Source organism: Manis javanica, chromosome 2 (assembly GCF_040802235.1).
Source record: "Manis javanica isolate MJ-LG chromosome 2, MJ_LKY, whole genome shotgun sequence".
In the NCBI taxonomy this organism is placed as follows: Eukaryota; Metazoa; Chordata; class Mammalia; order Pholidota; family Manidae; genus Manis; species Manis javanica.
Window position 1 is genome coordinate 41,449,202 of NC_133157.1, and position 14,679 is coordinate 41,463,880.

Consider the following 14,679-nt stretch of genomic DNA (forward strand, 5'->3'; position numbering starts at 1 on the left):
TCTGATTGAGTATGTTATCACTAGCAAATAGACTTACCTTTAAACAGAGATCCAGAAGAGGGCAATGTTTAGATCAAAGGAATAATTTTCAAAAGATACTGTTTGGGGAAACCTGAAGCCTACATCGGGTGCTAGTTGAGAGTAGCTGGACCCTCCGGTCAGTTCTCAAGGGAATCACCTCCTTCACCTACTCCTATGTCCTGCTCTGATCTTGTCTCTCTAATGTTTTGAGAGGAGTTTCTTTCTTTAAGTCCTCCTGCCTTTCACCAGCCACCGTATCATCAGTATGCTCTCCAGAGGATGAAGAATTTGTACATGAATATTTGCCTCCCGGGTCACACAAAGAAGCAGATGTTCTCTCACGTGATGTGTAGGGGTACAGTTATGTTAGGCCTTTTCCATGTTGCTTTCTTCAAAAAAGTTTGATGTTAAAGTTTCTTGTTATTGTTTTCTTTCTCCTTGCAGAAGAAATTTCTATATGCTTTCTGAATTATGTCCCCAACCTGTCTCTCTACCTCTCTCTCTCTCTTTCTCTCTCTCTCTCTCTGCCTCTTAGACTCTCTCCTTGTCAGTACCGGTTTCTTTCCTTCCCCTTCTCTCTCTTTCCCTCTCACTGCCTCTCTCCCTTTGTCCTTCATTTAAATAAACCATTCTGTCAAGTTCAGTTTCAAAAGAAAGATTTAGGAACAGTGCAACCTTAGGCAAAACAATGTAGTGGTACAAGTGGCAGCCGAAAAATATGGGCTGTAGTGTCAGACCAGATGTGCAGCATCATATCACTTGTTGGCTCTGTTAACCTCTAGCAAGAGGTGTGGGTAACAGAAGACAGGGTGGTCTCTAGTTTGTGAGAGTATAGGGAGGATTGTTGAAACAGCACATATAAAAGTGCCTGGAATTTTCTTTTCCTTCCCTCCTACCTCCTCTTTTCTCATTAATACTCCCTACAGGAGACCTCTCCTTCCTATTTATGCTCCTGGGTCCCCCAGAACTTCACTACCTAGGGATGTTGTGCAAGACATTTTCTATGAGTGGGGTTGGAAGATTGTGGAGAAACCACTTCATGGTAGCCCTTGTTGATCTTTTTCTTTAATCCAGGAACAGGATGGTCAGTAAATTCCCTCTAAAGCACTGACTCCAAAAGATTAGCAATGCTGCCTAGATGAGTAATTCCTGTACTGGGAAGAGTTGTGAGGCCCAGCTGAGGCTCTGAGAATAGGAGCATCATGGTTGGCTGGTAATGTCTGTCAATGCAAGAGAGAGAAGTTGCAACATGTGCATTTGCCAAACCTACTCCAGAAGTGTTCTTCCCTTTCTTTCCCTAACCAGATTTTACTATGCTCTCCCCATCTTCTTGGGCTCTTGCTGTGGTCTTTCAAAATAGCATTTTTTATATAAACTCATACGCAAGAAGATAACAGTTTTTACTGATGGTATCCTGTATAATTCCTTGCAAGTATACTTACATATTTACAGGCTAGAGCTAAATATAATGATGGAATTTAATGTAGTGTCTTTGCACCAGTTTTTCCTAGCCTCATTATGTAAGTCTCATCACTGGCCCTAAGGTCTCTGCCACAGCTACTCAACTCTGCTGTTGCTGTGTGAAAGCAACCATAGACATCAAGGAAATGCATGAGTGTGTCTGTGTCCCAATAAAACTTTATTTACAATAACATGGAGCAAACTATATTTCACCCACAAATCATGGTTGCTGATTCCTGCATAGAAACTACATTTCTGTGCATAATGACTCATACGATTCTGGATACTGGAACCCAAGAATTGGCCCTGCTGGTAACACTCTCAGAGAAATCTGAACAGGACTTTTAATGAATTGTAAGCAGGGCTTGGCTCTTGCTGTTACTTTGAGAACTTTTCATTGGGCTTCACAAAATTGCCTACAACAGAGGTTCTCAGATTTAAATGTATATCAGAATCATCTGGAGGTCTAATTAACACAGAGATTTCTGGCCGCACCATCAGCATATATAATTCAGTACGTCTGGGGTGGGACCTGAGAATTTAAATTTCTAACAGCTTTACAGGGGAAACAGGTGCTACTGATCTGGGGATCTCATTTTGGGATCCACTGACCTATGCCATCCCTTTAACCTAGAAAATCTGAGGTGCTCTATGAAACAGTATTCACACAGCAATGGAACTGGTTAATCTTCCAACCCCACTCACAGAGAACATTTCGCACAACATTCCTACTTTATCAACTAATATGTGCTCCTGTTGGCAATTCAGGTGCTGGCTGCAGGCATCCCAGAAAGTATATGGATGTGCTGAAGCCAATGGATGTGCCAGCTGGTGGTACGAGCTACAGCTCAAAGGAGTCCCAGCCCAGGAAGCTCCCTATGCTTGCTGTCTTCCTCCAGGTTCATCCATTCCTGCTGGCCATTGGTACCACCATACCTTAATCTCTAGAGCAGAGGTTTGGGGGAATGAGTTTCTACCTGCCCATAATGACAGTCAGTTAGATCTCCTCACATATTAATACAAGCTCCATCTCCCCTGTGATTTGTTTCCATGAAAATACATAGGATACTATATTAGCATATAGTGTACCAATTTGTACACATTAGACTAGGGAACAATCTATTGTTTATTTTTCTCTTATGCAAATAGTCCACAGCCCTTCTGTGTATATATATATGTGTGTGTGTGTAATATGTGACACTCCTGCAATTCTCTTTCTTGGGAGAGGAAAGGAAAAAAATTAAATTTATTGAGTAAGTGGAACTGGCAACCATACTGTTTCCTCCAAACTCTTCTACTCACCAGCTATCACCTGAAGTCTATGTTTTGAACCATGTTATTTTACCTGGAAGAGCTGCCCTTTAAGCTGTTAGAAATCATTTATGTCTGAATGAGGACAAAGAGAAGACGAAATGGGAGGGAGAACACAACAGGCAGAGAGCAAAAGGAGGCAGCGGGAACAAAGTAGGGAGCGGACGCCATGGAGCTGGCCAGTGTCTGCCTTTTGCCTAAGAATCACCCTAGCAGTAAGTATGCTAATGCTAAACAGAAGATCACATTTGTAAATGCTTTTCACACACATGTAGTTTTATACATACACATATGTAATAAATACTTGGAAATTTATTTTAAAGTCCACAGAACAGAAACACTTCACACTAATTAACAGGACAGATGCTCTCCAGAAAAGTGCTGCTGAGTTCACTGGCGACCTTCCTTATCTCTGAAAATAAGGCCACATAGCCACCAAAACAAAGCTCACCTGAGGGAGTTGGCACAAGCCCTGGAGGCAGCCCAATGGTGGCTCATAAAACAGACTGCTCTGCTTTCTAGTGCTTTTCCTACTTTGAAGTGCTGTCTATGGTTGAGAGAAAAGTTATCTGTTTGTATTTCTCTAATCCACGATGAAGCACCAGAAGATTAGCCCTTGCCCCAAGGTCATACCATGAGGAGCAGATCAATGATAGGGACAGAAAATACAGATATGATGGCTAATGCCATTGCAGACTTTTGAGGCTGTGATGACTTAAGTTACGCTTATAGTGATACATTCAAAGAAGAAATAGGTAGTTCACTTCAAAGGTTTATTTTAGGAGTTGATTCATTTTCTTAATTTAATATAGCAGGGTTCTAACCACAAATGCCTATCTAACAGACACTCTTAGAAACCACAGTTTTCCTAGTAAGACAAAAAATGAGTAAGACATTATAAAATGAGGATTCTGTATGTTCCTATAAGTGATTATTTAAGAGAAAATACTATACATTCATTTTATGATATGAAAGAAAATGAGTTTAAACTGAATGCTTCCACACACACATTGGTCCTGTTGTAAGAGATTCTATTGGCCATACTATAAATCCTTTCAAGTATCAGTTTCCAATGAAATATGGGAGGAACTTTAATACATGGTTCTGACACCAATTCCATGTATTAAAAAAAAGTAACACTTGCTCTAAACTGCTACTCAGTTCATTTTAGTGGACTTTATTATAGCTTCAAAAACTATATTATCCTTTGAATCTCAATTTATCTCCTTTCAAATCTATTTAGCGGATGTTAAAGGTGAAAACCGATATAGTTCAATAGAGCATGGATTCAGAAAAATTGAAAATAGAGTATATATAGTTTCCAACTTAGAAGCTAATAGAAGTTACTTGGCTGCACTAGACCATTCACTTGACTCCTCTTTCCCATTGGAAGGTTTTTTGGATTGGAAACCCTCCAGCTATCAATAATAACATCTATGATATGCATTTGACTAGACACAATTATTTTGCAATTGCTGGAATAAAAACATAAGAATCCAACTATGAAAAGAGCACATTTATAGACAAAAATCCACAGTCTAAAGGGAACATAACTTTCGCTGTCAACTTTAACTTGTAAAGATGGAGAGCAAAATGTTCTCTGAACACTGAGAAGATAATTTCCTGTTATCACCAAAGCTTTGTGCATGTTCCTTCTCTGCTTATCAAATCTTATTTCCATAATGAATAGTAATGCTTGCAGCACTTTAAAACCAAAACATCTCTGGAGTCTAAGTTAACTGAGATCCTTTATCCATGTTTAACACTTAGCAAGTTTTGCAGAAGCATCTGTGGCTATTTTGTTATGTATTTTGAATGCATGTTTCATTCTATGAAACATTTCATCCTCCATATTCAATGAGACTGTGAATTGTGGTTTCAAGTTTCCTCTCTCCATATGTAAGAGCCCAGGCATTCTAATATAGTGTATACACTGTCTTCCCTGAGTTGTAATTTAAGTTTTATCACAACACTACGGGAGCTGCTAGTGTCTGCAGCTTGATTTCACCCCATAGTTTATGCCCTGAAGTGTCAGGCAGATAGACAGCACGGTGACAAGCAGTTTCAGCCTGTTAAAGCTCAGGGAGAAAGGCAGAGAGAAAATGATGGAAGGCTGGTAGTTGACAATGATTTACAAGTGGGCTTCACTGTTCCCAGGGCTTCACAGTCTGTCCAGAGGGCAGTAAAAGGAAGAAACATCTCCATTTGCATACTTTCTTGTGTGACTGCAGAACACCTGGTGGATGGAGACTGGGAGGTCTAAAACAGATGCCCCTTTTAAAGAAGAATGGAAGAGCAAAGAGTAAGTAGTTAGATGTGGAATAATGAATTACAGGTCTTCAGCTTATAATGGGATTGTCCCCATAAACCCATCATTAAGTTGAAAATACTTTTAAGTTGAAAATGCATTTAATGCACCTAACTTAAAGAACATCATAGCTTAGCCTAGCATACCTTTAATGTACTCAGAACACTAATATTAGTTCACAGGTGAGCAAAATCATCTAACACAAAGCCTATTGTATAATAAAGCATTGACTATCTCATGTAATTTACTGAGTATTGTGCTGAAAGTGAAAAACTTAATGATTATAGGGCTGCAGAATGGCTGTAAGTGTATGTGTTGTTTACCCTTGTGATCATGTCACTGACAACTCGACAGAACTATACAGCATACCATTAGCCCTGGAAAATAGAAAAATTCAAAAGAGGTTTCTACTAAATGTCTCACTTTGAACCATCATAAAGTGGAAAAAACCTAAAGTTTTTTAAGACCCACGTAAGTCAAGGACCATCTTTATTGGCAAGATCACCCATGCCAGGTAACGGTCCATGAGAAAGACCTTCAAATCACTCACGGTTTGGCCTGGAATGTCCTTGTTTACAAAGTGAGGATCCTTCTGAAACTTACTTCATTGACCTTTGCCAAAGTGAGATGCAATGCCCAGCAGGTGCCTGTTCCCTTGAGGTTCTGAATCCAGTCTCTTTTTACTGCTCCTTTTCTTTTATTCCCAAACCAGTAAATCATAACCATATTTATTGGATATTTAACATGTTTCAGGCACTATGCCAAATTTACATTCATCATCATATGTAATCTACAAAAGAACCCTATGAGGTAGGTACCTTCTTTCTTTTATTTCTGCTTAACAGAGGAAGATGCTAAGGCTCAGAGACATGCATAAAGGTTAATAGTAGGTCAGAGATTTATACATATACCTATTATTTCAAAGGTTTCCTAAAGCATCTGACTTTAGGAAACTAGACAGCATAAATTCTAATTCCTTCAGAAGTCCTGGGAGGAACTGGGCTGCAGAGTAAAAACTCTTTTATAAATTTGGCTAGTTCCAATTCAGAACTTTTTTGTAAGCCCCATTTCAACATGCTAGTTATACTCCAAGTTTTCAGGCCTGTTTCTATTTATTTGTGTACTCAAAGATACCATTCTTTACAAATGTTGTCTACAATTGTATCTAATTATACAACAGTAGGAAAATCATATTGGAAGATATCAGAGGGAATCCTTCATGTTAAAAAAAGAAATGTACATTTTATAGCTGTGTCCCCATCTTTCCATAATATTATTTGCTCTTATACAGCCCTGAAATTTTAAGGGATATCTAAGATGGTAAATGCTATCTCAATCAAATCAGAATTCAGGAGGTTTAACAATGGCACTAATTTTACAGGAAAGGTAATCAAGATGACGTCACAACCATATCTTAAGTCATTTATGTAGGAAGTTATAAGGATAGTTTAAAAGTGTGGTTCTTCAGTTTTGAAAGATTTAATAGCATATATGATTAGCACAAGCTGCTGAGATCAAGTTCAGAAATGAATACTGCATGTGTTTTTATTTTCTATAAAAACACAGAGCCATGAGCAATTGTCTGCACTGAGCCATCAATCAAGAAGTACTTATGGCGAGTCTCTGGAACGTTGAACAGATCCTAAATACTCTTGAGCTTTAATTTCATCATCTGCAATATAGAAATAATAAAAATATGTGGTTTATTGGGTTATTTTAAGGACTAAGTGAAAGAATGTATGTGAAAGCATTTTGTAAACTCTGAACTATTATACAAATGTCAGATACTTTATTAAATTCAGACAGTTAAAACTTTTTGAGCATAATCCACTTAGTGACAGAAATCCAAAGAAAACTCTAGGTTATTTCACCCTCAAAGATACATCTATTAGAGAAGATATGTGTCTTACCTAAACAATTAAAATTCAGTGTGAAAGCTGCTACTATAGATATATAGACAAAGCACTATGGTGCTATAGAAAAAAAGGGTCATAATTATTCAAAGCAAAGAGTCCATTTGTTAGAGAAGTTTCAAGTGAGAGTGATATATTGAGCTTCCTCTGAAAACTGTCATGGAAGCTTTTGATGAAGAAAATATTCTATATAAGAGCACCCTAGATGGCAGGGACTGTGGGAGCATCCATACAAAAGCAAAAGGGGGTAGTCTCTTGTGACTGGACTGTGGAAGGCAATGAAGAACTGCTAGGAAGTGAGTTTAAAAGAAAAGTTTGAAAGTTTTGTGTGAAGACTTTGGAATGCAATATGTAAGAGTTAAGAGTTTTATTTTGAATACTATGAGATGCTGTGGAAATATTTTAGTGATAATTATCTATTCATATATAATATATGTTATATATGTGTGTGTGTATAATATATATATAATTTTTTTGGAAGAGAAGAGTGAAGCTGATGTCACCCCTGTCCTTAAAGTGTTATCTTCAGACCGAGGAGGCTATATCAATATATACAACAAGTATGTTGATTCTTTAACCCACACCATCAGGACCAGACCCTATGCTGAGACCAGAACAAGAGCTTCATTCAGTATAACCTAGCACTCATAGCAATAGGTAACAGGTCACCTACAGACCAAATATCTAAGGGTATGGGAGAGGTTCTAGAACAAACATCTTAATAAGAGTGATTAGACCTGGAATCTTCCTTATATTGCAGACAAGGTATAACTAACTCAGTGTTTGCCCTAATGACTTACCACATGTGGTCCAGGTATACATTCCTGAATTGGGATCACACTGAGGCTGTCCCAGAACAGGGACTATATTCACAGTCATTATATTCTAGAACAGAGTTCCAAATATTTGGCATGACATTTGTATTCATGAATAATAACACAATTCCTAGAATAATGAAATGCCACTTATTAGGTTACCAATGTTTCATTGAAGGTGTTGTATTGGATTGTCTGAACCACAGAGAGGTTAAAACTACATTTCTGAGAACTTCTCTGTCAGTGTCTGCCAATGAGGGGAACATGTGAGAAATTTGGAAGGAAGAAAAGGAACGGGCCAGTCTTCTTTGAGGCAGTTGCAGTTAGACACATGGGCAGGTGTACAGTTGGAAAGGACATGCCAGCAAGCATCTTGAAAATCATCTGCATTTAGCTGCAGAATGAGACAGTTGGTGGATGCCTACAGAGGTTCTTGGGATTCACAGCAACTTCTGGCTGAACTATTGAGAAGCCCAGGCTTTGTTGTAGCAGGCTGAGATTTTCGGTGATTGTTTTTTCTCAACTTTGCCTTCCCAGCCTTTCCAATGATTGTGTAAGCATCCGGTTCCCTATATTAAAAACTGCTATACATAGAATCCCTAGCATGGATTAAATTCTTCTCAGTAAATTCTGACTGATGCCGATGTGACCAGTCACCCTCGCACAATACTTGGCTGGTAGAAATCAGTGATACATGTCCTCTGACCATGAAACCTTCATTCTAGGAATTCATCCAAAGACAAGAGGAAAATATGTGCAAAGATGTATGGATAAAGTTATTTGTCCCACATTAACAAGTACTCTCTTTGTGTCCCAAACTCTGCTAGCTTCTGGGGACAAGGAAATGAGTAAGACTCATTTGCTGCCTTCATGGATCTCACAGGCCACTGGGGTGAATTTCATCTCTGCCGCTTCCCTGTCTAAAGCATGTGTCTGTCATCAAACCTGGTTTACAGCATAAGAGATCCATGAAGTCTTATCTGATGACCGCAGTTCATAAAATCCCTTTTTCCCTGGTTCCTCACTGAAAACTTAGTTGTTCCAGATTGTTTTGTGTCTGCTTTGTTTCCTTGACTGAATTTTAGATCCCTCTATTTATATTGTGTTTCTAGAATTGACACAAGACTCTGGGGGCACTAGGGTATACCTAAGAGAATATTTTTCTTAGTTTTTTCCTTTTCTTTTTTAAAACAATTTTTTTAATATTGAGATATATAAAGATTTACCGAAGAGTTACAAAGTTAGTACAGATATTTCCTGTATACTTCTCAAGCAATTTCAGTCTCCTCCAATGTTATCATATTATGTTACTATGGTAAATTTGCCAAAACTAGAAACCAACATTGGTTCATTACTATAAACTAAGCTCTGACTTGTTCCAAGTTCAAATCCAGAATTATGATGTACCTTTAAGAACATAAGCATACCTTGGATCATCTGGATGACTGCATCAGAACAAAGCCTTGGTGCTTGATTTTGAGGACCATGTTTGAATTTACAATATGCCAAATAATAATAATTTTATTGCCCTGAAAGACAGAATTACTGAATAAGAAAATGAAACATTATCACTAAGTAAATGCCACATGATGTCACTGCCTCAACAATGGCTGCACAGTAATTTAAATAGAGAAAAGCAGCCAGAAAATTCATTTCTTTATTAATTGTGCAAGTTATTCTGGACTATCGTGCTCAGACATCTGATATCAAGGGCAGAGCCATTAACAAAATAGGCAAAGCATCAATCTCACCCCTGTCCCTCTGTCCCTCCCTGCATCCCTCTTCCTCTTTCTCTTAAGCTCACTGTCTTTCTCCCTGAGCTTACATTACATAAGACATAACAGTACATGCATGTCAAAAAGCAAAAGAACCTTAGCAATGACTTACATACTCTAGCTACAAATGTGATGTTGCTTTCAAGAAAGCAGTATCATTAATTATATTTAATTTTGTTAAACCTGATTTTATTGCATTTTCAGTCTTATTTGAATTTAATTTTTAAATTAATTTTTCTTTTATAGTTGAACAAGGACTTTAAATATTAATAATTTACATCTAGCTAAGTAATAGTATGAATAAACAATTTAATTAAGATTGGATGATATTTAAGGAAAAATCTTTTAAAAGATCCTGAAATTGAAAAATATTATTTAACACATTATATATATTCTTCATGTGGCATAATTAAGAATTGGGGGTATCCTGTGTTCAACAGAACCTTTCAGAGTGTTAACAATTACAGGAAATACAGAGCAATTAGCAAATTCAAGGTTACTGTTTGGTTTTTCATTTCAAAGGCTGCTATTTGGAGGGCTTCTGCTTTGTTTAGCTGTTTACGTAGAAGTTTGGATGACAGGACAGGATAGGACAGAATTCCTAATCAACAACACAGATGGACAGACCATTATTGGCATTACTTTCTTGAATTCACCCTAGTCTAGTGACTTGCTCTACATTTTGTAAGTCTAGGAATCTGATTCTTAAGTGAGTAGAAAGTAGGGGTAAGATGTATATGCTTTCTAGCTCGCTCTCTCATTTGTGAAAAAAATCTCTCCTCATAATACCCTATAATTTAATTTTAATTCAAAGTTTGCTTTGTAGTACCTGGAACCAGATCCAAAAGTTTGTTATGTGATTCACATGTCCAAGGACATCAGTCTCAGGTAGCCTGGCATACTTATTTCAATGATCAACCAGCATCTACTGGCAGAATCAACAGAACTGAGATCTTGGTGAGGATGCCTCTTCTAGAGGCAGTTTGGAAGGTCACCATTACCCTTTGCCTCTGTGACAGTCATTTTTCTCTTTCTGTCACTGGCTAACCTATCCTCCTCTCACCTCGACTGAATGGCACACTTTATCATTAAATATGTTCATCCATTCAATAAGCTTCATTATATACTACAAGTCATTGTTTAAAGTTTTTCATTGAAACATTAATTCATAAACATTTATTGAGTACATTTCATAGAGCAGAGACTGGACTGTGTGTAACAGATATCGGTCTTATTCTCACAGTTTATTATCTACTGGGAGATACAAACAAGTGTACAGATAGTCACCTACAGTGTGATGGGGGTTGTGATGGGAGTACAGGATGCAAAGAGAGAAGCTAAGAAAAGCACATAATAATGGACTTGAATCAGCTTTCTCCCTGTGTGAGGTTATGTCTAAACTGAAATATGAAAGTTGAGCAATAATTAGTTGGAGGAAGTACACATGCAGTGTGGAATGTGTGTGCGTGTGTGACAGAGATTTGAAAGAAGAAACAGCATTTACAATGGCTCATGAACAAGTGACATTTTGTTAACTGATAGCAAATAATTTCGTATGGCACTATTCTGACCCATTATGTGTTGATTCTATAGTTTACTTCTCCATCTTCAAGAAGGGAGTATTTCTTTTATTGCTTGTTTACAATTAATGCAGAAATGAAGGCTTATAATTCTGAGTGGGTTCTCCTTTTAGAAATGTCAACAGCTCACACGAAGCAGATGCCACTCTCACTAAGCCAAATCATCTACCAAACAAGCAGCCTTTGGATTAGCTTAACAGAAACATGGTATGCGCATTTTCCAGTGTTCTGTTCCCCTGCAAAAAGCCAGCTTTGGTAACCATTACTTAGTGCATCCACATTGATACCTCAGCAATAGTGTCTCTTATTTTAAGCAAAGAGATCTCAACTTTTTATAGTATAGATTTCTTCAATTTGGATATACTTCCCCTTCACTCAATAGACTATAATTTTTCCTTTATACGTTTTCTTTATCTTGATAGACAAGATGAAACATATCTGGCACAGTGTATAGCAGATTTAATATATACATACTAGGCTTAATAAATTAATGAAAGTTGTTTTCTCACTAATTATACACAGAGTAAACTGAAACATTCTGATCATTACTCTGTAGTTAAGTGGCTGTATGGCAGAATACTTGTATGGCATTTCTAGATCTGCACGTGTGGTTCATGGTTTCTTCCTAGAATATTCACCGAAAGTTCAAATGGGTGGGGGTCCTGTTCCCATTGCAACAGCTTCTCCCTTGGAAATGCACCTTCTCTTTACCTGGTGGTAGATGGTTTCATCTTATGGTTTCCTAGTTTCCTTGCATAACCCAGAAAGCTGGTGCTATCCCTTTTAGCCTCAAAAGAAGTTTTTTCTTTGATTTTTTTTCCTGTTATATCTCGCTTTACAATTTCCCATTCCCCTAGAGTTCAGCTATCTGCTTCACAGTATTAAGTCCTGCAGTATAAGAGAGAAAATGGCAAATACAAATGCATTTTAAGGAGAATGATCTACCAGGTCTTTTTGGAACTGAAGGTGAAAAATGTGGGGAAAATGAAGCAGAGATTCCGGCAGAGTATTGTTAAATGTTTAATTGTTGTTTCCACTGCTAATTCACTGATAAGCTCCAATAATCCTAAAGCAGCTCCATTTTATATATATAAAAAAGATACTTGAACTCTTTAAGCTGTCTTTAAAACCACAAAGAGAGTACTTTGAAGGGGAAACTGCCTCTGCCGAATTGGAGCCTGCAGACAACACAATTTTACAACAGTTGAGCACCCAACTAAATCTAACAGCCGCAGTCAAAGAGAATAGTTTCAACAAGTTTGTAACTACACATACTGGACTCCAGGAGGTTGGTTGGCTTCCCTCTCCTCATCCCCCTATTTCTTTACTCCAGTGCCTGGATACATAATAAGCACTTAATAAATACTTTTTGAATGGATAAAATAGTAATAATATAGTTTGAAGGAATAAATGAGTTAGAATTTCTGTATTTATTGACATATTATTAAATGTATTTTCTTCTGGTTTTGCTTCTTCAAAGTCATAACTTCTGAAAGCCTCCATTTGGCTTCTGGACTACTGTTTTTCAAAATGAATACAGTGAAAATGAATCTTTTCTACCCCCTTACTCCTTCACCAACTCTACTTATTTTAAAGAATATTTCAACGCTAACACAAAAAAATCAGTGTATGGATAATAGTTTAAGTTAGATCAGGTTTCCTGTGCACTGCTGTCTCTATGGGGGAGGGAGCTGAATCAAAAAATGCAAGTTCCTCAATGAAGATAATAAAACTCTCTACAGCCTTTAAAAAATGGCTACAAAATGTGTAGTGCATATATCAGTCAGAGAAGTGATATTTGTTTTGGTTTGCCGCTTAAAAGCCTGAAAGAACTGAAGATGTGTGGTTCATTTGTAAATGGAATAAGATATATCTAAAGGATAAGATGTCTGAAGGAATACTGGGTGGCAAAACCACACATGGCTATTTTATTTCCTTTATGAAGAAGACAATTCTCACTGTGTGGAGATGGAAGTGGCAACTTTGTTTATTGTTTATTTATATTGTCCCAAGCATAGTCCCTGTATGTTCTGATTGCTTTACTTTAATGCAATTTAGATACCACAATTCTTTCAGCTTTGGCCCCAACTATTCATACAATCACTTGTATGTAGCTCCAGAATAATATGTGTATTTCATACATATGGCTCTGCAGGTGTGTGACTTGGCCATATTGAAGAGTAACTTAGAGCTATTCAGAACCAAGTAAGTACCACTGAGAAGCAGGCTATTAGCAATGCAAATTAAGAATAAATGAAACAATGGTTATGAGTTACCTGATCTACTTAATACATGATGTGCATACTTCTTTCATTTCTTAAAAAATTTAAGTGTTTTCCAGATTAATTGAAATATAATTGGCATATAACATCATATATGTTTTTTAACATGATAATTAGTTACACATATTATATATATTGTGAAATGATTATCACAGTAAGGTTAGTTGACTGATCCATAACCTCACATAGTTCATTTTGTGTGTTTGTGTGGTGAGATTTTTAATATCTACTGTCTCAGAAACTTTGATTATACAACAGTGTTATCAACTATAGTCACTATACAAGACATGTCTTCAGAACTTACTTATAATTAGAAGTTTGTACCCTTTGAACATCTCCCCATTTTCCCTACCCCTGGCCCTTGGCAACCACCAACATACTCTGCCTCTGTGAGTTTTACCTTCTTAGATTCACATTTATGTGAGACCATACAGTATGTCTTTCTCTGATATTTGATGTCTTCAAGTTTCATCCACGTTGTTTCAAATATATTTCCTTCTTTTTTAAGGCTAAGTAATTTCCATTGTGTATGTATGTATATACATATATCTGTATATATATATATCTGTGTGTGTGTGTGTGTGTGTGTGTGTGTGTGTGTGTGTGTGTATATACAGACCACATTCTTTATTCATCCATCTATTGACAGACACTTAGGTTGTTTCTATGTCTTGGCTATTATAAATAATGCTGCAGTGAACATAGGGGGGCAGATATCTCTATAAAATTTCAATTCCTTTAGATATACATCCAGAAGTGGGATGCTGGATCATATGGTAGTTCTATTATCAATTTTTTGATATCATATGGTAGTTCTGTTATACATCCTGTTTTCCATCATGTGTGTACCAATTGCACACATACTTCCTAATTTCAAACTATACAAAAACTCTATGGTAATCAAAACCATATGGTCCTGGCATAAAAACAGACACATAAACCAATGGTAGAGAATCAAGAGCCCACAAAAATTCCCATGCATATACAGTTAAATAATGTTTGACAAATGAGCCAAGAATACTCAATGGGGAAAGGATAGTCCTTGATAAACAGTGTTATATTCAAATACGAAAGAACAAAACTGAACATTTATCTTACACCACTTACAAAAAATTAATTCAAAATGGAGTAAAGACTTAAATGTAAAACCTAAAGCCATAAAACTCCTACAAGAAAGCCCAGGGGCAAATCTCCTTGCTATTAGTCTTGGCAA

At 37.0% G+C, this 14,679-nt stretch overlaps 1 protein-coding gene across 3 annotated transcripts in view; it reads left to right on the forward strand.

Moving 5' to 3' along the window:
* Positions 1-14,679, forward strand: part of LINGO2 (leucine rich repeat and Ig domain containing 2) — a 1,188,155-nt gene that overhangs the window by 984,815 nt on the left and 188,661 nt on the right. The window contains exon 1 of one of the 3 annotated variants that reach the window (XM_037020663.2): positions 4,962-5,095. The exons of the other annotated variants lie outside the window; for them this stretch is intronic. Within the exon in view, the coding sequence (XP_036876558.1) occupies positions 5,037-5,095 (59 nt within the window). The 5' untranslated portion in view covers positions 4,962-5,036. Of the gene's footprint in view, positions 1-4,961; positions 5,096-14,679 lie in introns of those variants that run through there. 3 annotated transcript variants of the gene reach the window in all.